The following is a 26,132-nucleotide window of genomic DNA, read 5'->3' as shown; positions in this document are numbered from 1 at the left end:
CCCGGAGCTTCTTCTGCTCTGGCTCTTCAGTGGCAATTCAGCGGTGGGGGGGTCCTTCCGCTCCGGGTCCCGCCGCCAAAGACCCCGGGACCCCTGAATCCTCTGGGCGGCCCCACCCAATGCAGAGTGTGACTCAGCTGAAACGGCAGCCAGGCCCAATTGAGCCACTCACATCCGGGCCTCCAGTAGTCAGAGCCCCTCCCCTCGTCTCCCCCTCCCCTGGCCTCCCTCTCCCCCCTGCAGCCAAAGTCCATTTAATCCTCCTTTGCAGGTGGGGTAGCGCGGCCTAGCGAGCAGAGTCTATAAAATCCCCCCTTGCAGGCGGGGGAGCATGGCCTAGTGGCCAGAGTCCATATAATCCCCCTGTACACATGGGGTAGCACGGCCTAACAGCCAGAGTCCATATAATCCTTCACGGTTCAGGGTGGGGGGGTAGGGGCACTCGGGCCCACCCTCTCCACCGAGCCCTAAGCCAGGGCCCTGGTAGCAGCAAGCTCTACTTGCCGCTTGCTCAGCGGGGATCCGCCTGCAACACGCCGAGTGGTAATACAGCATTAACACCATTTATCTCTACTTTCCCCTGGGAATGGCAGTGCTTCTGCCACGAGGGTCCTCGGTCTGTTCCTCCCCTGGGTCGTCCTCCGTCAGAGTCTCCGGTGGAGCCTCGACAGGGCTGACGCCTGGATCCTGGCTCGCAGCCCCTCTCTCTGCAGGAGCTAACAGCGTGTGTCCTTCCCCTCTGGCGGTCAGCCCAGACTGAGCTGATGTGCAGGCTTTTATATCTGAGCTCCAGTTGGAGCATGCCCAGCAGAACTTCTGGGGCGGGGCTTCCTCTGCCAGGGAGGAAGGGTTAACCCCTGCTATGCCAGTGCGGGGCCGCTCTGCCCCATCACACACTCTCCCCCTTAAGACAGTCCCCTGGGCAGCCTGACCCTTGGTCGTCTCCTCCCCGTCCCCCAGCCCCGCAGACCCCCCCCCATCTCGGGAAAAGAAATCTGCATCCACATGAGCCTTTCCCGGCCGGTGTAACACTCGAAAGGAATAGGGTTGGAGGGACATGTACCACCACATGATCCGTGTGTGTGAGTCCTTCATGCTGTTAATCCACCTGAGGGGTGCGTGGTCTGTTACCAAGGAGAAGGGGTTCCCTATTAGATAGAACAGCTTGTGGCTCAGATACCAAAGACCGTATTTTCCCTCGGCCCACCGTATAGCCCGGGTAGATCAGTTCTTTCTGGCCCAGGTGACATTTGGTTCGGTTTGCGGTGAGTCCTGCTCTGCCCAGCGCCCGCAGCTGGAGCTGTTCCTTCCAGTTGGCACTGTAGATGATGATGTCCGTCAGTGTCTCCTGCAGCAAGCCGACCCGTGCGAAGATCTGCAAGAGTTCATTGGCTATAACTGGAGCCGTGGCAGACCATAGTGGTACCACCTCTGGATACCGTGTGGCATAGTCAGCCACAACCTGATATACTTATGGCTGGAGCTACTCTTCTCCAAAGGCCCCACTAAGTCCAAGCCCATCCGTTCAAAGGGTGTCCCTCCTGCTCACCCACAAGGGGGCCGTGCCCCCTCCAGGGGTCATGCCCCATCTAGCCCCCCATGTTCCTTGACGCCCTCCCCCAGGACCCCTGACCCATCCACCCCCTTCCCTGTCCCTGACTGCCCCCTTGCCATCCCATCAACCCCTCCTCTCATTCCTGATGCCCCCCAGGACCCCGGCCCCAGCCAACCACCCATCCCATTGGCCAGGACCGGGACTGGTGCAGTGGGGCCCGACTCCACAGGCTGGGCCGAGCCAGGCCGGGCTGGTCAGTCAGGAACCAGGACCGGCGCCGCGGGGCCCGCCTCCCGGGGCTGGGCCGGGCAGGAGCCGCTCATCCGGGACCAGCACTGGCGCCACGGGGCCGAGCCGGGCAGGAGCCACTGGGGCCAGAGCCGGGGGTGCTTGGCCGGGACTGGGCTGGGCGCTCGGCCAGCGCCAGGCCAGGGCCAGGAAGCCGCTCTGCTGGAGCCAGACAGGGCCGCGCTGTGCCTCCCTGGGCTGTACTGCACCCCCAGCCCCAGCCTACCTGCCTGCTGCTTGTTTCAGGCTCCCAGCGAACATCTGATTCGTGGGAAGCAGGGGTGGGGAGGAGAAGGAGGCGGAGCGTTCAGGGAGGAGGGGAGGTGAGCTGGGGCGGGGCGGGGGACGCTGCCCGAGCTTTTGTTAAATGGAAAAGCTTTTTCAGAACCGGTTGTCCTGGAACAGCTGGTTCTAAAAGGGTTTCTAAATTTAACAACCGGTTCCTGCAAACCGGCTCCAGCTCCCCACTGCCATCTGCCCAAAGCAGTCAATGGCTCTTCCCTCCACGAGGGAGCGGGGTCTCCCTCTCAGCCTCTCTGAGAACTAGCACTGCTTGGTTTCCTAGGACAAGGTGACCTGTCCCCACTGCTCCCTGAGGTGGCCCATCTGGGAGGCTGTCACACACCAAGGGCCTAGCAGACAGGTGGGGAGGAGGTTCCCGTTCATGTCACCCTCTGAGAGCCCACAGAAGGGCCAAAGGAAGAATTAAGGGCAAGAGGTGAAGCAGGCCCTGAGCCTCTGTCCCATCCTCACCTCCTCAAATGTGGAGCTTCCTGAGCTTCAGTTGGGCAGACGGAAAATGTAGCTCTGGCACAAAGGTGCTTCTGCGCCATCTGGGGCAGGGAGAGCTCTGCCTGGGAGCCCGGGGAATGGGAGGGGGTGAGAGCAAGGAAAGAGGGGAGGGTATGGGAGTGAGGGAAGAGCTCATGCCCCAGATGAAGGACGTTTGGGGTCAGAGGAAGGACCCTGCTCCACAGAGTGGGGAGTTTGTTTCTGTCAGTGACAGGGGCCTCCATTTCCCCTTCCACTAGCCCCCCATTTCCAGGGAGACAGAGCAGTACCTGCAGCAGGGAGCGGGAGTTGCTGAGGGGGGACCTTTAAGGGCATCAGGTGAGGCTCAGCCCTTGCAGCACCTCAGGCACCTGGTGCAGCTGCCGGATGCTGCGGAGCTGACCCATCACCTTGGCGGTGGTGTCCTCCAGCTGCAGGGGAAGGAGAACATGTCAGAGACTGAGACACTGCCCAGGAATCAGGGAGGATTAAGGGCACCTGGAACCAGCACCATTTCCACCCAGCAGCTGCTCATGTCTGAGTGGTGGATTCACCCTCCTGATCCTCAGGATGGAGGCTTCTTGTCCTCTCTAGTGACCTCCAGTGCCAGCCCCCCTCCTTTAGGGTTAGCTCCTGCCGCCTCCCCCTCAGTGCCCCTGACAGCTGTTCCACCTCCAACCCACCTGGGGACACCGCTCAAGTTGGTAGAACCCTCTCCTCCACCCCTGCCTCCATCCCCACCCAGGTAGGGCAGGAGGGATTCTGACAGCAGTGAAGTGGCCTGCGGGGAGGTTGAGACCTTTCCCCAAGTCACCCCAGTGACAAATGCTGAAGCCAGAGGATGGCAGCCCTGGTGAACGGGGCAGGTCAGCAGCCCCTGCTGGCTGAATCCTCCCATTCTCTCTAGAGCGGGTCCAGCCCTGCCAGCAGCAGGACAAGCTTCCCCCACCCATGTGCCTCAGAACTGCCTGGCCGGTCGCCATCACCCATCAGTCCTTGGCCTCCCAGGCTGCCAGTGATGGGAGCAACTCTGGGTGGTGGCTGGGGTGACATGGACACTAGGCCATGGGGAAATGGGTGCAGCTCTGTGGGGCAGGAAAGGTTCACACAGGGCACTTAGGGGACTCTCCTGCCCTTCCCAGGAGTGAGAGCAGAGCATCACATCCTAAGAACACAAGTCCATGAAGTCCACAAGTCCCCACTAGGCTCCTTGCTCCCAGGCCAGCAAATGGTGATAGGATGGGAATGAGGCCTGGGCCCCGCTCCAATCTCCTGAGTCGAATGCAGCTGCTTACCGTGTACCCCAGCAGTTGCTCGGCTTCCCCCAGGATGGCGTACGTGAGGAGAAGCCCAGCCTGGCTAATGCACAGCAGGGGGTTGTAGATCGCTGGCACGGCTGTCTTGAGGAAGCATTTCCTCTGCCCCGCAGAGAAGAATTTTCCAAAGACCTAAAACCAACAGGACAGGAGGCTGTAGCAGATTGCCCAGAGCCAGCCTCCAAGCCCTGGAGATAGAATGGCCTCAGGGTCCGGTGCCCCAAAGGAAGGGTAAGAGAGCTGCTGTAGCCAAGGCCGTTCATTCCCCAGGAGGCTTTCAGGGTCCCATGGCTCAGGGAAGCCCCTTTATGAAAAGGTGGCAGATGCTTAGGGACCAAAGCCTCCAGTGGCTCTTTCTGGAGGGCAATTGATCGCAGGGGCCATGATGGGCTGGAAATAGATCTCTAATGTGGGTGAGCAGGGCCCACTCTGCTGTGCAGCGCACCGAGATGATAGGGGACCCTGTATTGCTTCCAGCAGAGAGATCTCCTGCACCTCAGTGGCTAGAGGAGTGTGCGTGGGGAAGGGATTGGAGCTGACAGACCAAAGGTCTATTGCCCCCAAATTAGTGATTTCTCTAGTAGCTGGCTATGGCCTCGGCAGCTCCTTGGTTTCTGCCAAAGGGAATCCCATCTGCAACCTGACCAGGATAAGGAGACTCATGTCCCAGTCCCCATCACAGACACTCCTAGGAAACTTTTCTTCTGCTGCAGCAATTCAGCTTGTGGGAGGCAGGACAAGCTCACAGAGTCTCTCTCACGTGGCGTCTATAGGGCAGCATTCTGTAGATGCACTTGGAGATCCAGGAGCCATTCCAAGGCCTCCTCTGTGATGTTGTGGAAATCACCCATTTCACCTTTGACTCCAATCTGGGGGCACTGGGTTATGGTGTGTTCCAAGGTTGGGATGTTCTCAGCACAGGTGTGAGACAGGGGGCCGGGAGGTCTTTGATTTTCTACTTGTGCAGCAAGTAGTCGCAACAGGTCAGTGACAATGTGCTTCTTTGGCACAGTGGCTGAGGGCCAGATACTCTGCCATTCCCTGGCCGGGACTGGAGACATGAGGAGGCGCATGTGGTGCCTATTGGCTCTGGAGCTCACTGTGTCCCCTCCCCAGTTCTCGGCTTGGGGCATTCTGCTTCCTGACTGGCAATGGACTTGGGCAAACCCCACCTCCTTTCTCTGCTTCTACAGGGTGCAGGGAAGTAAACAAGGGTCTGCTCAAGCACTAGTGACTGACGGACCCAGTGCTCTTCTCTCAGACACTTGGGGATCAGCCAAGGGGACAAGGAGCAGAGAGACACCCAGAGCCATAATCCTCTATTAACTCACCCACCCGGGGATTCGCCTTATGCCACGTAGCAACGGCTCCATGGAAGACACTCAAATCACAGCAACTAGCGAGGTTCCAATGTGGGACCTTTAGCACCAGCCTGTCCCACTGGGTGCTGGGTGAGGAACTCTGAGCTGGAAATAAGGAGTGGGCTCTTGTCCTGTCTCCAGGAGGCATCCACTGCAGGGACCCCAGCCAGCCCCACTCCCTGAGCTGTGTCCTACCCTGCCACAGTGTCCTTACCTCCCCCACCCTGGCTGTGTTTTTATAGCCCAGGAGCCTGCTGTCCTGGTACCAGTTGTGGCACCACAGATCCTCCACCTCGTGTATGCTCAGCCCTGGAAGAGAGAGAGAGAGAGACACTTTGATCATTCTGGTTGCAGTTTCTGTGTCCTTCCAATCCCATTGGTGGCTGCCCAGTGGAGTGGAGAAGAACAGAGGTGGAGAGAGACTTGTTCTCCAGCTGGGGTCAGGCTGAGGGAAATTGTCTGGGGTCCCATTATCCACCTGTGGTCCCTTTCAGTCCCCTGATGGGTTCCGTGTCCCAGTGGGTTCCTTACCCCTCTGTTCGAGCAGCAGCTGGTACAGCCGGTAAGTCCCCTCCCTGGCCTGCCGGCTGATGTCCTGGTCTGGGTAACTCACAAAGAGAGCCAGCTGGGCCACGTGCTGACCCAGCCTAGGGAACTCTGCTGAGATCTAATGGAAGGGAGAGGAGAGGAGACTCCATCAGCATTTTCCTGTCAGCTCCCTGTCCCCCCTGGGCCAGAAGGCTCCTTCTGCAGGAGATGCTGGGGGAGAGGAGCCTGAGACAGACCCTTCATTTGCTCTGCTGCCAAGGGAGCCAGGAGCTGCTTTGGGATGCCAAGCAGGGGCTGGAACATGGTCCCTGTCAAGGTTCCTTCCCACTCCGAACTCTAGGGTACAGATGTGGGGACCTGCATGAGAACCTCTAAGCTTAATTACCAGCTTAGATCTGGTTTTCTGCCACCACCCAAAGCATTTAAGAGTTATTTGGGAAACTCTGTCGACCTCCCCCCTAGAATATCTCCCTCCCAAATACTAGAACCCTTCCCTGGGTAGCCTTGAGAGACTCCTCCACCAATTTCCTGGTGAACACTGATCCAAACCCTTGGATCTTAAAACAAGGAAAAATCAATCAGGTTCTTAAAAAGAAGGCTTTTCCTTAAAGAAAGAAAGGTAAAAATCATCTCTGTAAAATCAGGATGGAAAATAACTTTACAGGGTCATCAGATTCAAGGAGCCCAGAGGAACCCCCTCTAGCCTTAGGTTCAAAGTTGCAGCAAACAGAGGTAAATCCTCTTAGCAAAAAGGAACATTTACAAGTTGAGAAAACAAAGAGAAACCTAACACGCCTTGCCTGGCTGGTACTTACAAGTTTGAAATATGAGAGACTGGTTCAGAAAGATTTGGAGAGCCTGGATTGATGGCTGGTCCCTCTTAGTCCCAAGAGCGAACAACCCCCAACACAAAGAGTGCACAAACAAAAGCCTCCCCCTCCCACCAAGATTTGCAAGTATCCTGTCCCCTTATTGGTCCTTTGGGTCAGGTGTCAGCCAGGTTACCTGAGCTTCTTCACCCTTTACAGGGAAAAGGATTTTGGTGTCTCTGGCCAGGAGGGATTGGATAGTATTGTACACAGGAGGGCTGTGCCCTTCCCTTTATAGTTATGACAATCCCCTTCAAGGCCCAGGGACGACACTTGACCAGGACAAGAAGAACTTGACTCAAGCCTATCTCCTTCCCTGCTCTGACTCTGCCTCCCCAAGAGGAACACTGCGAACCCACAGCCCCTGCAGCAGCAGATCCTACAGCCCGGTGGAGCCAGCCCGCCTGCGCCTGGAGTCAGGAAGCTGGGGTCAGAGGTCACTTACGTCAAACTCGGGGAGGGTGACTGCAAATCTCAGCAGGGCTGTGCTGCTCTTAATGGCCCTGGCTCTCTCCTGGGGCACCCTGGACACGATCCAGCGGTTGACATGCTGTGGGGAAAGGAGGCAGGTCAGGATGAATGGGCAGGTGGTGCTTTGCAAATGAGCCCCACCCCCCAGCCCAGCCCCAGGGGCCCGAGACATTATGCACAGAGAGAATAGCTGAGTCATTGATCACAGAGCTTTAGAAGGGGATTCTTTCCCCCAGGACGCAGCTTGTATCCTGCAGGTCACAACTTGTCAGGGTCTCTCTAGATTGGTCCCATCCTCCCAGAGCTCCTGATTCCTGAAGAGTTCACCAGAAAGGAGACTGAATCCTCGCCCTTCCTGCCACTAAAATCTTTGGTGGGATGTAAGGAGTCACTGAGAGCACAATCCCCCCAGGAATTTCAGAGCATATCAGAGAGAAGGGCTGATTCCCTGGGGTCCTCCTGTTTCTCTAGGAAGGAGCGTGTGCCTCTTCTCTGAGAACCATCTCTGGAAACTCGTGGGGTGTGTGTGTTGGGGGGGCGGGGGAAGGGGGGGTTTCAGACTCTCACTCCCCAAGACAACCAGGGGCCCTGTGATTAGTGTTCAACAGAAGCAGGCAGAGCTCTGGCTTGATGTCCCAGCTCCTTCCTCTGTCCCTCAAGAAAGCAGGACCTGACACTGCATTGCACTGACCTCCCCAGCCAAGGACGCCCCAATGGGGACCCAGCTAGGAGGACAGAATAGAAACTGGATCTGCCAGTCTCTCCTTACCAGCCCCCAAAGAGTTAAGGTAAAATTGGTTCCCACCCCTCCTTATGGGACTCACCTCCAAGATGAAGTGGAGCCTGCCTGCGTCTGGGGACTCTGCCAGCAGGTTCCCCAGCACAGCATCCAGGAGCTCTGGCATGACTTTGTGTAGAGCCTGCAAAGCATGGGTCAGAGTTAGGGAAATTGTGCCGACCCCTGCCACAGGATGGGAAGAGGTTCTCTGGGAAGCACTGGTGAGACTCCCAAACACATCTCCTGGCCTCGCTCATTCATGTCCCACTGCAGGCAATTAGCAAGGATTGATGACACCTGGATCTTTGATCCATGAGCTTAGCAGGTCTCTGCAGATGGCCTTGTAGGCGGAAGAGTAGGATACAGCCAAGTTGCTATGGATGGAAGCTGGGCTGCTGGGCAAAACACGGCATATGGAAGAGAAAGAAAGAAAGAAAGAAAGAAAGAAAGAAAGAAAGAAAGAAAGAAGGGAAGGATCCAACCCTACAGCTTGTTCCATCTCTGCCTACCCCACCCCTAAATCTGGAGCTCCAGCGAATCAAGGGAGCCCGGACAAGGACCACTCTGGAAGAGGCGGAGGATGTACCTGGATGTCGGTGGCGTCCGTCTCCGTGCCCAGGGTGAAGACCGAGCCAAGGGCAGCTTGCAAGAGGCGGGACTCTAGCTCAGGCTCAAGGGCTGGTTTCATGGTGCTGGCAAGAGAGAGGAGCTGGTATTAGACTGCGCAGTGCGGGGGTGGGACTGTCGCCAACACGGACACGAAACCACAGGGCTACAGGCACAGGCTGGCGAGAATGGAAACTGAGGCACTGAGCTAGGGAATGACAAGGCCGAGGCGTCACAGACAGACAGTGGCAGGGCAGGAATAGCGCCTGGTCCCTGGAGCCTGCTGCCCCTCCTGTATCTGAGCCCGGGAGTGAGCCCCTCCCCAAGGCCCCTGCAATGTTAGTGGGGTGAAAAGAAGAGCCCAGCCAGGAGAGAGTGACCCTTCCCGCCCCACCAGCTCTGCCAGAGGAGCCACTCCTGGGAGGTGAGCGACCTGGGAGTGGGAGGGACAGTGACTCCCAGCCTGGGGCCTGAGCAGCACTGGGGTTAGGGGAGCCAGCGGGGGGCAGGTGGGGGGGGAAGAGGGGGCTGTCTCGGTACCTGAGGTTGCCCACAGCAGCCAGGCAGCTGGCGAGGATCTCGCTGGGTGGAGAGTCTTTAGGAAGCTCCTCAATGAGCTCCTGTGAGGCCTTGAAGGAGACAAAGGAGCATGAGGGATTCGGGCCCTGCTGACACCTCCCAGTGAGGAGATGACACAGCCAGTGCCCCACATGGCCAGCAGGATCCCCCACTACCTCCCGCTCCTCCCATTTCTTCCTGCCCAGCAAACTGGGCCCCTTCCAGGATTCCTGCCCAGCTCAGTCCCAATCCCCTTCTTCCCTCCTCCCTGTCAAACCTGCCCCATTCAGCACCATCCCCACGACCGAGCTGGGACCATGTGATTCCTTGTCCCCCAGTCACAGCTGCCCTCCAGCCCCACAATTCCCCCACTGCCCAATCTCACAATTCTCCCTTCTCTTCTCCCTGCCTTCAGCCCCAGCAATCCCTGCCCGCTGCTGCCCCCACCCACCCCAGCCCCACCCATTAGCCCGGCCATACCCGGCCAATCCCGTCTCTGTCTCTCTCCCCCCGCCAGCTGCCGGATGACGGGTCTCACTCACCACAATCCTCTCCACCACAGCCGCCTTGCAGCAGCGCGGCTCCAGCGTGTCCTGCCCTCTGTCCTGTGCAGCAAGACACGCGGGGTAGATGGCCCGCAGGAACCTGAGCTGCTGCCCCTCATCCTGTACCCACCGGGAGTGGGGGATAGCGAGAGAGAACCTGTTAGCTAGGGACCTTCCTCCCCACCCACACCAGCTCCAGGGCTCAGGCCTCAGTGGGGGATTGTGGGAGCCGCCTAGTGTCCAAATCCCCCACGACTCCTACACAAGCAGGACTGGGAACTGGGACAGTGCCTGTGGGGGGAGGAGACCTCGGCTGTTGTGGGACAAACACCCCCATCTTGGGGGTCCCACATCAGGGATGTACAAGGGCCCCATTAGGGGTGGTGGATCATCAGGGACAAGACCCTCGGCAGGGGGTGGGGATGCTGGGAAGGGACAGGACAATCTTGGTTCCAGCCCAGGTGGGGAACATTTGTACCTTGTCTCTGCCCTGGAGCTGCTCTCCGATGACCTTGAGAGCAGCTTCCTCTGTGGTCATCTCCAGCCATTCCTCCGCCGCTGACTCCGTGGGGGTCCCTGCACCCGGGAGAGAAGGGAACAGGGGGATGTCTGCTGCCCCTTGGGGGAAGGACAGGGGTGTGGTGGGGAGCACAGGATTAAGGACCCCCGTCCCACCTCAGGCCCCCAGGGCAGTTCGGGCCCCACACCACCCTCTCCGGGCTGCCTTCACCCCCCAACCGCTTCAGAAGCCCATAGCAGAGCCCCCCCCACGGTCCAGGACTCCACGGGAGGTGCCGACTCCCCAGCCCGGGCATCCCGGGACACAGTGACAGCAGCTCTTGATGCCCCCACCCCCCGCGCCCCGTGCTGCAGGGGCAGCTGTGTGACTGCTGCTGGTGTCAGTGGGGTTCACGTGGCTCAGGCCAGACACCTGGGCTGGGGACCCCCCCCCGCCATATCCCTGGGAGAGTGTCTGGGCCCAGGGTGTTCACATCCCCGTCCTCACCCCTCCCTCAGCCCAGCCTGGCTCCTCACCTGGAACAAAGCAGCAGCGTCCAGAGGCGTCGCTGCTGCTGGAGCCCCAGGCACTGCTGCTGTCCCGTGCTGATCTGATGGTGCTGGTGCTGGGATCTTCCACCTCCTGGTATGAGGGGTCTGAAATATCCTCAGAGCCCGGGCAGGCGTGCCCCTGCTGGGAATGAGGGCTGGGCTCCTGCGTCCGCTGCTGCCCACATAACAGGCCCCAGAGCCTCCCTGCCCGGCGCCCCTCCTGGGCTGGGTCCTGTCCACAAATCCTCATCCTGAACCAGCTCCACCTGGGCTTGGTCGTGGCCTCTCCCAGGTCGGCGCCTGCGCCGGGAGCTGGCTTTGTTCTCCAGAAGGCTGGGAACTTCCGCCTTCTGGCCTGGATGGGAGCTGCTTCCCCGCCAGCGGGGACGGAGAGGTGGCTCTGCCCCTTGGGAAGATGGCCGCTCCTTCCCGAAGGCTCTGGGGGCACCTGCAGAGCCTTCCTCCTGAACCTCCGCAGGAGCCTGGCCATCCTGGAATCGAGTGGGGAGCAGGTGTGAGTCTGGGGTCACTCCTGGGCCTTTTCGGTCCCTCCTCAGCCCTGCTCCTACCAGAGCAGCCCCTTCTCCCCCCATAGGAGTGCACGGAGAGCAAGCAACACACACTGGCAGGAGTTCATTGCATAATCTGCTCCCCCTCAACGTTACCCCTCGTCATCCCTGCTGCTGCTGCCAGATCCAGGAAGTCTCATCCTTTTAGAGCAATGGGGTCAGTCCCAAAGACCATCGGTTACTCTGGACAAGCAGCTCCCTCCAGGATCCTGACATGCCAGCACTTTACACACCTTCCTGCAGCCTCCCAACCCCCATGGCCTGTAGCCATGGGACCCCGACCCTACTGATGGCAAACAGGCCTCAGCTACTGGCTCAGGGTCACACCGAGTGTCAGAGCCATGGATGGACCCCTTCCCTAACCACTGCTGCACACTCCCTCCCACAGCTGGCAATCGCAACCAGGCCCTAGTGTCCGCTCCCCCTGCCTTTGAGAGGGAGTGTCACTCCTGGCTCCATTGCTGCCTATTGATCTGTGGGACTGGGCTCTCTGGGCCTCACATCCCCGAATGGGCTTTAAAGAAGACAATGGTTAAAGTTTGGCCCCAACTCTTTCTTGTTTCTCTACACTTGCCATTTTAGCAAAGTTTAGAATTCTTGACGTTCAACACCTGGAAACATCCCTTTCTCCTTCGCAGACAGCTTGAGCATCCCTCCTCACCCAGGCTCACTGCTGCCAGGAGTTAGAGAATCCACCCTATTCCCCTTGGACCTACCCAAGGAGTCCCACAGCAAAGCGGGGACAGAGCCAGAAAGAGAAGCCAACAGTCCTGACTCCTGTTCTAACTAACAGACAACAACCCCCACAGAGGCAGGGAGAGAGCCCAGGAAATAATCACTCAATTAGGAATCTTTTCTGCACCCTCTCTAATTTTTTTAACATAATATTCAAAATGTGGACACAAGAACTGGATTCAACATTCCAGTTTCAGGCTCACCAATGCTGGATCACTTCCCTTTCCATACTCACTACTCTATCCAGCCAAGAATGGCTTTAACCTTTTTTACCACAGTTTCACATTGACAGATTATGGTGAGCAGCTCATCCACTATGGCCCCCAAATCCTTTTCAGAGTCACAGCTTTCCAGCGGACTGTCCCCCATTCTGTAGGGTGCTGCCTGACTCCTCTGTTACTGGCAGGCTGGGTTTGCATGTGGCTTTATTAAAAGCTAATGATTCAGTAAGTAGTTTAGAAGAACTAGCCCATTAGAGAGAGGATCATGAATTGCTCAAAGACAACGAATGGAGAAAAGCAGCAAGAGCAAACAAACACGTTTGGTTCTGGCTTATTTCCTTGATCTTAAAAGAGAGTAACAAGGACCTGAGTCTCCTCCCTCACAATAGCCCCATGCTCGGCCCAATCAGCATTGAGACTCTGAGACTCAGAAAGCGGAGAGGTCTCACCAGCTGTCGCAGGTCACCACCGGAGGGAGTCACGCTTAGAGCACTATTCCAGCCACATCTTTGGGAGGGCCTCCCGCAAGGAGAGTTGGAGCGCAACCCCCCACCCCTGCCCCCCACTCCACATGCGCACACAGGTCCTGGTGGTGAAAGGAGAGCAGGGGGAAAGGACAAAGGTGCAAGAGAAGAAGAGAAATGAGGGAGAGACAGGAAAAGGGAAAACAACAAGGAGAAACCCCAATGTCCCCAGTGATTCTAAGGGACAAAGTCCTAGGTCAGAAATAAAATGCTGCCCCCACAATCTAGTGTTTTCCTTTCCTAAAAATCAGCCGGCACCTGATGGATCAGACTGAACAGGTTCCAAATCTTTCAGAGGCTCTTACCTTCTATATAGGGACGTCTGTTTTCTGGCAAAATCAATAATTGAAGAAGAAAACTCTGAAGAGGGTCCTCGTTACACTCACGTAGGTAAAGTGAATTATCTCGGTACTCAAGGAGAGACCTCGAGATGGAGGCAGCTGAAGCAAAGCCACAGGGATCTCCGAGGTTGCCCCTGTCGTGCACCCCTGTCCTGCCTGGATGATGTCAAGATCTCTCTGTGAGATCATCGCCTCCCACCACCTTTGTCCAATAGGCTGAGGTCCTGCCAAAGGCCCTTGTGATGTCACTGCCACACCCACCGCTCCCCTGCAGTGCTGATGTCCTGCCCCTGTCCAGCCACATTGGATGTTTGTGCTGCTTCCCCTGGATCACCCCACTCAATGACTCTTCATTGTGGGGATGACACCGACTATACAGTAGAACACAAGACGCTCTTCCCCATGCTACGCTCAGTTGTTCATAAATTAGTAGACTTTATGGACAGAAGAGACAATTAGACCATGGAATCTGACACCCTGCATATCACTTGCTTTCTGTATAGCATAGTAGCTAGTTTTTGACTAAACACGTTCCAGAAAGGCATCTAGTCTTCATTAGAAGACCTCAAGAAATGGGGAATTCCCACCACTTCCCTTTCTAGTTTATTCCTTTGGTGATTCATCCTCACTGTTGACTATTTGTGCCCTATTTCTAATATGAATTGGTCTCTTTTGAGTTTCCAGCCACTGGGACTTGTTATGCTTTTCTCTGCTAGATTAATGAGCCCTTTAATATCAGCTATTTTCTCTCCATGAAGTCACTTCAACACTTCAATGACATCACCTCCTGATCTTTTTGATAATCTAAACATGCTGAGCTCTTTCACTAGTTCACTAGCAGGCATTTTTCTCCAGCCCTCAAAACATTTCATTGCTTTTTGCTGCCCCATCTCCAATATTTCAAAATCTTTTTCAAAGGCGGACGCCAAAACTGGATGCAGTATTCCAGGATCAGTCTTACCGATGGTGCGTCACCTCCCTGTGCTCCTCACTGCTCTTTTCATCCAGCCAATGATGGCGTTAGCCCTGGGCACCACAGCATCACACTGGCTGCTCATGTTGAATGGCTTGCCCAGCATGGCCTCTCAATCCTCTTCACAGTTAGTGCTTTCCTGGATACACTTCCCCATTCTGCAGGTGTGGCCTGCATGCTTTGCTGCTAGGTGTAGGACCTTTCCTTTGGTTCTTTTCAAACTTGTTTTCTTTGAATGGGTCCAGCTTATCACGGGATCCGATTGCTCTGCGTCACTGCCCTGTCCTCAGCATTAATTACCTCTCTGCTAGTATTTGATCACCCACCCACGTTAGTGGCAGTGATTTGATGTTGCGTTGCAGTTCACTGATATTTATTTTCAAGAATTAATCCTTGAGAGATGTTAGGGGGCTTATTCCTTCACCCTCTCACTTCCCTGGTCCTTCTCGCATGAACAGAGAGCAGCAATACCCGAAGTCTGAAGGTGCAAACAATTTGATGTTTATTGGGGTCAACTTCCAGCAAGCATGATTCCAGTTTCCTTCCTTAGTGTCTCCCTTCCCAGCTCTGACACCACAGAGCCTTGCCTGTGTCCCTGTTCCTATTCCCTGTTCTCATTCCCCCCTTAGCAAAACATGATCCCAATTCCCCCACCCCCAGCCCCTGTTCCCATCCCCCCCTTACTTCCTGACTGACTGCAGACTACATAGAAAAACTTGAGTTCTGCTTAGCTAGACCTTAACCAGTCATTGTACTGACATTTAACTAACCAATCCTAACATACTGTAACATGGTTATTTAACCAATTATATCCCACCAGCCTCTATGGCTCCCTCTACACCAGTGGTTTTCAACGTATTTACCATTGTGAGCTGCACATGCAGCTCTCTGTGTTATGTGGGCCGCATCCACACAACATATATACTACCTGAATGGCTCTGAGGATGTCACATGGGCTGCAGCTGTGTGCTGATTGGGCCCTGGGTTAAGAACTACTGCTCTACACTGAGAGATCTGGCTTGTTTCCAGGCCCCATTGCAAAACCCCAGTGTAAACAAGGTAATGCTGCTAATTGTCACCAGTGTAGCTTAGCCTGGTTTCATGCAGAGATAAGCTACACCAGTTCAACACACCATTTACCTTGTCTACAACGGGACTGTATTAGACCAGCTACACTGAAGACCGGAATCAGGGCAAAACCTCAGGATATGCTTTGCTCAGCTGGAAAAGCTGGATTCTAAAGGTCTTGGCTACAGTGGCAATAGACACAGATACTGCTAAACTAGTCACAGCGGGTGGGATATTCCTGCCAACGGAGCCTTGACGAGGAAATGTTACTTTATGGAAGCGCTTGTCCTGTTCCAGAATTGAAAGCGCACTGCAGCGTTGAGAGGCGAGGATGTTTCTCATGGAAATTACTGTGTAACTGTAGTTAAGCTGCATAAATCAGCCGTTGTGTCCCGCAATTTGTAAGCCAGTCGTTAAAGAAAAAATGACCACAGCCCTTCTGGTTTGTGTATCCAGGAATCCTTTCATGGTTTTCAACTTTACAGCTTGCCATTTTGAACAGCTAATCAGCTCAGCTGATGGGATTCACCATGAAACCTGCCTGCTTGCAAACTGCATGAGCCCGAATTAGATCACAGCATCGGAATGTGATTTGTTTGGTCTTTGCAGAGGTGTGGCCATTCAAATAAGCAAAGAACTTAATGCACCAATAAATCAAACCTTTTTTGTTGGGGTGGGGGCAGGGTTGTTCTAAAGAATTTCTCCTGTTCCTACTTCCTTTTATGCATCAATCCCATTTGTTAATCCGCGGATGTTCTGGTAGCTCCTGTGCTTAAAACACAACGGCACAGGCCCCAGATAACAAAATGCAGCCAATAGGGCATGTATGGTATGGGGCATTGTTTAATAAGTCTCCTCTGTAGCTCCTGAGTGAGTGTGAAAACACAGGCCTGTGATCCATGCCAGGTTAATGAATGTATTTCTCTCCCCCCCGCCCCCAAATCCTCTGTTTCAACGCCACAGCTTCATTTCCTGTACTTTAACAATTGTATTTTGCAAATATGATGCAGTTGCACTGCCTGGTTAAGTGAGGAAAGTCAGCGGAGAGGCAAACAATTCTGCCGAGATCAAGAGGGAGGAATGCAGACGCAAAATGGGGTGCTAGGATCTCCTAACACAAAATCGGCTTTATTGTAAGACTTAACATATGTACAGATATATAGGGACAGAGGCAGATGAAAGCAGATAAATCAAAATGGCCTGAAAGCTAGAGTCTTATTTTACATTGCCGAGGTTTGTCATGATATTCTGATAGACTGGTACTGAACTAAAGGGGGAACTGCGGGTGACGGTGAACCCCATAAGGCTTCATGGGAATATGCTTATGAATGTATACATGATATAACTGGAATATGTTTTATGCTACACATGCCATGTAATATATCTACGTAAAGGTTATGATCTACTCAATACACTCCTCCTATTTGTATGCATGTAGCATTTTTGTACTTGAAGTTAGCAATATTGGCTGTATACTTGCTTGATTTCTAAGTAGCCTCTGTAAAGCATTTGAGCAGCTTCTTGAGAAAGGAATGTGCAAGTTAAGTGCCCAATCAAGAAGCACTTATGAGACAATGGATCTTGGGAGGCTCCAATCCACATAAGAAGTCTACACGAGGATGTTCAAGGTAGCAGGTAAGCCATGGCTGCTGCCTGTAAAACTTGAGTCATGCAGGGACATGTGACTTGCCCATGTGACTCCAAAGCTCCATCTTGGAGCTGGACTTTGTATAGGAGAGAGGAGGAGGCCTCCACCCACAAGAGACAGTCTACTTAAACCCCTGGGAGACCCCTCCATTTTGTCTTCAGCTGGCTAAAGAGAGCCTCCAAACCCAAGGATACCCGAAAGCAACTGGAACAAAGGACAGTAACTACAGGGGGGGTGAGTGATTGCTGGACCCAGACCAGAAGGAGACTAGTCTGTAAAAGGAAGCTTACTGGAACTGGTGAGGTTATAGCTGTATTCAGTTTCTTAGACATAGACTTGCGTGTTCTATTTTATTTTCCTTGGTAATTCACTTTGTTCTGTCTGTTACTACTTGGAACCACTTAAATCCTACTTTCTGTATTTAATAAAATCACTTTTTACTTATTAATTAACCCAGAGTATGTATTAATACCAGGGGGAGGGGCAAACAGCTGTGCATATTTCTCTATCAGTGTTATAGAGGGCAAACAATTTATGAGTTTACCTTGTATAAGCTTTATCCAGGGTAAAATGGATTTATTTGGGTTTAGACCCAATGGGTTTAGACCCCATTGGGAGTTGGGCATCTGAGTGTCCTCAGCTGGTATAAATCTGCATCATTGTATTGACTTCAACTGAGTTGCCTTACACCAGCTGAGGATCTGGGTCACTGGTTGCTAAAATTAGACCTCCGTGGAGAGCTGGTTGTTAAAGGGCATGGGGTGGGCAAAGATCTGTTGCTCCCAGGAGTCCCAGCTGGGGAGGCTGAGGCTTCCCCGGCCCTTCCACCGCTTCCCCCCAGCTGCAGCATGGCCAGCCGCCGGCACCAGCTGGGCAGCTGAGCTCTGGACTTGTCCTACTGCCGCTTTTTGAGCGGCCTGGCCAGGTGTGTTTGGGGGGGTCCTGCTGCAAGCTCCAGGGCTGGCCAGGGGGGAGGGGGCAAGTGGGTCCATTGGCCCAGGCCCTGCAGGGCCCCTGGCCCCACGAGGATGTCTCCCCTGGGCCTCCCCTGCTTCCCCCACCCCGTAGAGCTGCAGCACGGCCAGTAGCTGGGCAGCTCAGCTGAGCTCTGGGCTGCCGGCAAGGTAAGGGGGCTGCAAGCTCCAGGGCTGTGTGGTGGTGCTGGTAAGTGGACAATTTGCCCCAGGCCTATGGCCCCATGAGGATGTCTCCTCCCAGCCCTACCGCCCCGCCTCCCCACCCCCACACACAGCTGCAGCATGGCCAGCAGCTGGGCAGCTCAGCTGAGATCCTGAGTCATCCTGCTGCTTTGAGCTGCCAGCAAGGTAAGGGGGGAAGGGGCTGCAAGCTCTAGGGTTGCCGGGGGGGTGAGTGGGGCAATTTGCCCCAGGCCCTGCAGGGGCTCCTGTCCCTACGGGTATGTCTCCCCCTGCCCTGGCCCCTCCCCCGTTCCCCCCTCTTAAATCAGAACTTTTTATAGGGAACCGGTTGTTAAGATTTTGGCAGGTCATCACTGGCACCATGTGTATCTTGACCAACATTAGAGGGGTGAAATACAGTTTGCTAAGACTTCTGTGCTAATTTAGTGATGTAGCGAAATGCCCAGACCCTATATGGCCAATCAGCAAGAACTCTGAGCAACCCTCCGCTCCTAAAGTGCAGGACAGGACCCCCAGCTGCAGGAATGACCTCTTTGCACACCCCTCCCCCCCACACTCAGTTGGTGCACTGAGCTGAGCCAGACCAGAGACTGAATATAGCCTTGAAAATGTGGCCCATCTTCATAACACCAAGCACTAGAAACTGACTTCAAGAGAAGCTATTTGCTAGGGTTGAAAGTTCAGCCACTGATGGTTCCCCACCCCTCACCCCCAGGCTTCCCACCATAGCCAGCCTGACCTGGCCTTTGAGACTCCTGAGAACCACAGGGATAGGGCCAGTGAGGTTTCTTGGTAAGGAAAAAGTCCGACTGATTCAGGGCTGTGCATCCGGACTGCCCCTTGTGAGCCTAGCGCTGGAAGCTTTGGGACCACCTGTATCAAGTCGGTTCCAAGAGCCCAAGCCAGTGTATTGACGGAAGAGCTCTCTCAGGAGGTCAGGTATTGGGGGGGAAACAGGTTGGAGCGCTATGACCAGTATTTAGGACAGGGAGTCTGGAGTTCACAGTGCTGCTACGAGAGGCCACCTGACATTGTGACTGTGGCCACAGCAGCTCAGGCTGTTGATGAGTCTATGGATGAGACTTGGTCTACACCTAAGTTAGGTCAGCACGTTGCCCTGTGGCTGGTCACACTCCTGCGTGACATTGCCATGGCAACCTAACCTGCACGGTGGCTGCAGCTGTGTTGACAGAAGAAGGCTTCCATCGCTGAAGCGCCTGTCTGTCGGGGAAGTGGTGGCCTACACTAAAGGAAACCCCATTTCTGTTGGTGTGGGCTGTGTCTATACCACGGCGTCATACTGGCCAATACAGTGACAGAGCTCTGTTGGTACAGCCCCCTGTACTGTACATGTATCCGTAGGGTTAGACTCCCATTAGGATTCTTTTAAGCATGTTGAGCTTGAATGATTGGAACGGGAGTGCAGGGAGGATCATAGAATATCAGGGTTGGCAGGGATCTCAGGAGCTCAGCTAGTCCAACCCCCTGCTCAAAGCAGGGCCAATTCCCAACTAAATCATACAGCATCATAGAATAGCAGATAGAATCATAGAATATCAGGGTTAAACTGGAGCCACGTCTCCTGCTACGCTGAGTGGGAAATCGAGGCCTGGGGCCTAACTCTTTAGCGTGTACGCAGCTAATCATCCGAGGGCCCTGGAGCGCACTGTCAATGCCTTTTGAACAGGGTTCTCTCTTCTTTGCAGAATATGGCCCCGAGAAGAACGCAGCAGGTGGGGGCGGGGCCGTCCACGGAGCAAGCCTACATCTCCAAGGTGGTTCTGCTGGGGAGCGCGGCCGTGGGAAAGTCAAGCACAGCCTTCCGCCGTGTTTCAAACGACGTCAGGGAATCCGTGCCCACTGTGGGATGTGAGTGAGTGGCAGCAATGAACCAATCCTTTGGTGCAACACAAAGGGCCTGATCTGCGTCTCCCTTGTAGCAGGAGTGTCTCTGCTGAAGTCAGCGGAGCGACGCTAGCGTGAAGTCTGGTTTTGCTTAAGCTCTCAGGCCCAGCAGAGAAGCAGCAGGACGTCACTCAGCAGGCAGGGTTAGGGGCTCCAGCTGGCAGCTCTGGCGGCTAACGGAACGTGACCCAACAGACCCCCAACGGTACAGCCCGTGAGCACGGGGTTAGTTTGGTTTCTCAGCTCAGGCACAGGACTGACAACGGCGAGATCCGGAAAAGTCTGGTTAAGGCGGCGCAAGCTGTGCAGGCTGATGTGCCCATTTTAAAAGCTGGGCCTTGTCTGACGCTGCTCTTCAGAGCTGGATCTTTAGGCACCAACCTAAGAAGCACGTCTGAAAAAAGTCAGGCCTCAGCATCTCCTGCTCCACTGACACCAGTGGCAAAGGGCCTTTGGAGTTCACTGGCAGGGAGGCTCAGGCCACAGGCAGGACACATTTCTCTGCTGGGGTAGATTGGAGACAGGAAATCATGAACAGGGGACCAGCAACACAGCTGTGTTCATTGTGGAGTCAGAGTGACAGCTAGCGATTCATTGTGCAGCATTTAAATAGGTCACCTCAGCGGAGAGTTTTGGTCTACACCTGCCAGTTCTGAGTAACCCAAGAGAGTGTTCACCATTTACTATTCAATGTTATAGATTTTCCCCTCTGCGTTCTCTCCGTGCTCTCCCCCTAGTCCTGGCTCTCCCAGCTGCCCCCACAGAAATACTACCAATCGCACTGCATTATCTCTGGATGGGTGCCAGTCCCAGTCCCAGCGCTCACTGCGACATTGCACCACGTTCTTACTCTCGCTGCACAAACTGACACAGGCGCATCCTGGAATCCCAGGAACTGCGCTTCAGAGTCCGATCTAGTGGGTTTGGTTGGAACCACCCCTTGTAGAATTCCTGGGTGTCAGAAAAACAGACGTAACACTCTGTTCTGCCCTGTTTGTGACAGAGGACGTATGACAACGGAGCCTCCAACAGATGACATTTAAAAGGCTATCTTCCCAGACTCCCAGCAGCTCTGCCCATGATATCGCTCCAGTCACTCTAGTCAAAGCAGCCCATCTAGCCTCTCCAATGTGATCAGCAAACCTGCCTTTGACATTTTCCTGGTGTTTCAACAGACACCCACTCACACTAGAACTAGGTGAAATTTCAGCTGAAGATTTTTTCTGAAACAGCTGCAGAGCCAGGGACACCACCACATTTTAGGAGTTCATGGTAACAGTGTTCATGTAGCCAGGTTGGTCCCAGAATATTGAAGAGACAAGGTAGGTGTTTTATTGGACCAATTTCTGTTGGTCGAGAGGACTAGGGTGACCAGATGTCTCAATTTTACAGGGACAGTCCCAATATTTGGGGCTTTATCTTATCTAGGTGCCTGTTACCCTCCACCCCTGTTCTGATTTTTCACACTTGCTGTCTGGTCACCATAGAGGGAGGCCATTGATGTTCATGGGACTGATCCCCACCTGTTAGATGTTGACTTCAGTCTGAACGGGAGCACATTAAATTCATACATCCCTGCATGGGTGATGAAGGCAGATTTTTCTCTGGCGGGTTTATTTAGTGGTACTTGCCAGTACCCCTTGGTTAAGTCAATGGTAGAGATGAACTGGGCACGTCCCAACTTTTCCAAAAGCTCATCAGTGCGTGGCATTGGATAGTTGTCTGGACGAGTTACAGCATTTAGCTTACGGTAGTCCACGCAAAAGCATATTTCCCCATCTGGTTTGGGAACCAGAACCACTGGAGATGCCCATGCACTGGTAGAAGGGCGGATGATACCCATCTCCAACATGTTGTCAATCTCCTGTTTAATAGCAACTTTGGCATGAGGTGACACCCGGTAGGGTGGTGTTCTAATCGGGTGAGCATTACCTGTGTCAATGGAGTGGCAGGTTTGCTCAGTCCGTCCTGGGTTGGCTGAGAACAAGGTGTCGAAGTGAGTGCACAGCTCCTTGATCTGTTGCCGCTGTAGACATTGCAGGGTTGTGGAGAGGGTCACCTCTTCCACACCACCATTTCTTTTACCTTCATAGTAGACACCTTCAGGCCACTCGGTGTCATCTCCTTCCTGGACTGTAAACTGACAGACCTGTAATTCTCTGGGATAAAAGGGCTTTAGAGAGTTAACATGAAACACTTTAGGCTTTAAAGAGGAATCAGGGAATGCTATGAGGTAGTTAACCGCTCCCAGGCGCTCCTGGACCACGTATGGTCCTTCCCAGGACGCTTCCATCTTATGGGCCTGTTGCGCCTTCAAGACCATGACCTGGTCTCCAACCTTGAAGGAACGCTCTCTGGTGTGTCTATCATGCCAGACCTTTTGCTCCGCTTGAGCATCCTTTAAGTTCTCTCGAGCAAGGGCCCAAGAGTCTTGGAGGGTGTTTTGAAGGTTGCTTACAAAATCCAGAATGTTAGTCCCTGGAGGAGGCGTAAACCCCTCCCATTGCTGCTTCACCAGCTGTAATGGCCCCTTAACCTCGTGGCCATACACCAGCTCGAATGGTGAGAAACCTAAACTGGGATGTGGAACAGCCCTGTAGGCAAACAGCAACTGCTGTAACACTAGATCCCAATTATTGGAATGTTCATGTACGAATTTACGGATCATGGCCCCCAAAGTTCCATTAAACCTTTCCACTAGGCCATTAGTTTGGTGACGGTACGGGGTGGCCACCAAGTGATGCACCCCATGAGTTTCCCACAGGTCTTTCATGGTCCCTGATAGGAAATTTGCTCCCGAATCTGTAAGCAGTTCGGAGGGCCAACCCACCCTGGTAAAAATGTCAGTTAAGGCCTGGCACACAGTTGTAGCCCTGGTGTTGCCTAGAGCTACTGCTTCCGGCCATCTGGTAGCAAAGTCCATAAAAGTCAGTATGTACTGCTTTCCTCTGGGAGTCTTCTTTGGGAAAGGACCCATAATATCCACAGCTACTCGCTGAAATGGGACCTCCATTATGGGAAGTGGTTGGAGAGGGGCCTTGACCTGGTCTTGGGGTTTTCCTACTGTTTGGCATACCTTACAAGACCGGACGTAAGTGGCTACCACCTTGCCCATCCCCTCCCAGTCAAAGGACCTTCCCAACCTGTCTTTGCTTCGCTTCACCCCAGAATGGCCACTAGGGTGATCATGGGATAAGCTTAAGAGCTTTTCCCGGTACTTGGTCGGGACTAGCAACCGTTTTCGAGGATGCCAGCCCTCCTGGTGTCCACCAGAAAGAAATTCCTTGTATAAAAGTCCTTGGTCCACAACGAACCGGGATCGGTTAGTAGAGCTGAGAGGCGGTGGGTTGCTGCGTGCCGCCGCCCATGCTTTCTTGAGGCTGTCATTGGCTTCCTGCTCTGTCTGGAACTGTTCTTTTGAGGCGGGAGACACCAGTTCCTCTGGGAGCGATGTAGGTGATGAGGTTGTTTCCGTTGACTGTGAACCGCTCCCCGCTGGTGCACAAGGTGTCATTTCAGGCTCCGGCTGAGCCTCTTGGGTAGGGTTGTCTGCTGGTTTTTCCAGTTCAGGCCTGTTGTCGCCCTCTGGTGGTGGAGTTGTAATCGCAGGCGCCGGTGCTGGCGCTGGTTGCTCTTCCAGTTCCGGTTCTGGGACTGGATGTACTATGGCTGCTGTAGGTGTTGGCCTGGGATCCGGTTCCACCACCTCTGTCTGGGTCTTTGGTAACACAGACGGGGTCCCGTTGGATGGCTCAGGAACAGGGATGGGTCCGGCAGCTCGTCTGGCTTGGCTGCGTGTAACCACTCCCTCTGTTTTTTGCTGTTCAACGTGTCGGGCCAAGTTGTTCCCCAGTAGCATGGGAATCGCATGGTTGTCATAGACAGCAAAAGTCCACTTCCCTGACCAGCCCTTGTACTGGACAGGTAAACGCACTGTAGGTAATGTTACAGGTTTTGACATGAAGGGTTGAATTGTCACTTTGGTTTTCTGGTTGATGAATTTGGGGTCCACGAAGGTTCGGTGGATAGCTGACACATGCGCTGCAGTGTCTCTCCATGCGATGATCTCCTTTTCGTCCACTCTCAAAGTTTCCCTATGTTCTAAGGGTATTTGAGATACATCTAGGTCCGGCTTTCCTTGGTGTGAAGGTGCAAGGAGTTGCACTCGGTTTAGGTTCTTTGGGCATTTGGCTTTGATATGCCCCAATTCATTGCATCGAAAACATCGCCCACTTGATGGGTCACCGGTTTGTGTTGGTCTACTGGAGACTGGTGTGGTAGAAGAAGAAGTAGGGTGTGACTGTCCTTGGGTTGTAGGTGTGGGCTTGATTGGCCCTCGATGGTAGGGTTTAGTCTCGGTGGGTACCTTGTGGGATTCGCTCCCCTTGGCAGCAGTTTTCTTGTTCAGTGTAACTGCCATCCATTTGGCTCCAATCTCCCCTGCCTCAGTGATATTTTTTGGTTTTTCATCTCGTATGTAGTGTGTAACGTCCTCAGGAACACCATCCAAGAACTGCTCCATCATTATCAGGAGGCTTAGCTCGTCCATGGTTGTAACATTGGCTCCTGATAACCAGGAAGAATAATGCTTTTCAGTGTAGGAGGCGTGTTTTGGAAATGACTCCTCTGGTTTCCATTTCTGCTCTCTGAAACGCTGACGGGCGTGATCAGGGGTTATGCCCATTCTGTACTTGGCCTTGGTTAGAAACAGTTTATAGTCGTTCATGTTGCCCCTAGGCATTTCAGTTGCCACCTGTAATAAGTCTCCATGAGCTGTGACCTCAGCTCTACCATGTATGGTTTTCAGGGATCTTGTACCCAAGGCAGACCCTTTCAAAGTTTTTTAAGAAGGCCTCAACATCTTCACCTGCCCTGTAGGCGGGAAATTTTCTCCAAGAAGGTTGATCAGTAGGTTGAAAAGGGGTTGGATTGGTTGGCTCCTGCTGCTTAGTCTTTGCTAATTCCAGAGCCTGCTGGTGGGTCTCCCTCAGGATTTCCATTTGTCTCTTGTGCTCAGCCTCTTGTTTCTCCAGCTCCCTCTTGTGGTTAGCTTCTTCCCTGGCCCTTTCTGCAATAATTAGTTCCATCTGTCTTTGATGTTCTAAGCCGTGCCTCTGTCTCTGGGTCCGAAACACCGCTGCCACCATGTCAGAGTCTACCCTCACTTGAAACTGGGGGGTTTCAAAGTGAGGACCCGCATGTCTTCCCCCACCCCAAAATCCTAGGGTAGGTCTCCCTTTTGCTGCCACCACCTCGGTCAATTACGTGGGCCGGGACACCCCTGTTTCCCCCTGTCTCCCTCCAAAGACACTCCCTGGGGAACACAGATCAACTTACAGAGGAGGAACCTCCCCCCTCCCCTCTCTGCCCGGAGATAAGCTGTCTCACCACCGAGAGAGAATGTCTTAGCCCCTCCCCCTATATCCACAGTAGAAGGGATTTAATTAAATCTTTATAGAAAGAATTTATTAAAAGAAAAACAAGAAAATACAGAATCTCTATGAGTCCAAGCCGGACACTCATAGGGTATAACCTTGCTAAGTTCTGGAGAGAATCCTCTCTCTTTCTCAGTACAACAAAAACAGGCAGAATTAAGAATAATCAATAACAAACACACAGAATTGCAAACATAGGATTATTAGATAATGACACAAAGTATCTTTCTAATACTCACTATCTTGACTAGAAGAAATTAGTTCAGAAAGGTAGAAACTTGTAGACTTGATTAAAACATCTGGACTCTTGTAACTCCAGACGGCTAAAGACAAAAAACACAGCAACAGAGGGAAAAAGTTCCCTCCTAGAAATTTCAAATTCTTTTCCCTGATTGGTCCTCAGGTCAGGTGCCTACCAGGTACTATTTTTAACCCTTTACTGACTATTCATGACAGGGTGAACCATTCAATATATGTTTGCTGATGATGTTTTAAAGAAAGTCACACCAGTGAACTGGTGAAAGTCACTTAAGCACTTGGATTCAGAGACTGTTGACGTGATAATCTCACTTTTAACAGCAGTAGCTTCTTCTGCTTGTGTAGAAAGAATATTTTCTTCCTTTGGACGAATTCATTCCAAATTGAGAAATCGTTTGGGACCTGAAAATCAGGAAAGCTTGTTTTTCTTTTTCAGATTATGAACAAACAGGAAAATGAAGGTGAAGACGACTGAGTTAGCTGCAGAAGCCAATATTTTAAGTTTCTCATGTTGACCTGGCTGACATAATTTTTGCTATTTAATTTTTGTTTTTGTTTTTTTAAATATTTCATTTAAC

At 53.5% G+C, this 26,132-nt stretch overlaps 1 protein-coding gene across 1 annotated transcript; it reads right to left on the bottom strand.

Moving 5' to 3' along the window:
* Window positions 1-2,949: 2,949 nt before the first annotated feature.
* Window positions 2,950-10,806, bottom strand: LOC120374478. Its single transcript, XM_039494222.1, has 8 exons — window positions 10,703-10,806; window positions 10,146-10,243; window positions 9,665-9,787; window positions 9,105-9,184; window positions 8,545-8,650; window positions 8,047-8,100; window positions 3,910-4,062; window positions 2,950-3,045 (listed from the first exon to the last, which is right to left on the bottom strand). The coding sequence occupies exons 2-8, from the start codon at window positions 10,203-10,205 to the stop codon at window positions 2,950-2,952; spliced, it is 672 nt and encodes a 223-aa protein (XP_039350156.1). The 5' UTR covers window positions 10,206-10,243; window positions 10,703-10,806.
* Window positions 10,807-26,132: the final 15,326 nt, after the last annotated feature.

The sequence above is a fragment of the Mauremys reevesii genome, linkage group 11 (assembly GCF_016161935.1).
Source record: "Mauremys reevesii isolate NIE-2019 linkage group 11, ASM1616193v1, whole genome shotgun sequence".
Taxonomy (NCBI): Eukaryota; Metazoa; Chordata; order Testudines; family Geoemydidae; genus Mauremys; species Mauremys reevesii.
This window is presented reverse-complemented; position numbering and strand designations above follow the sequence as displayed.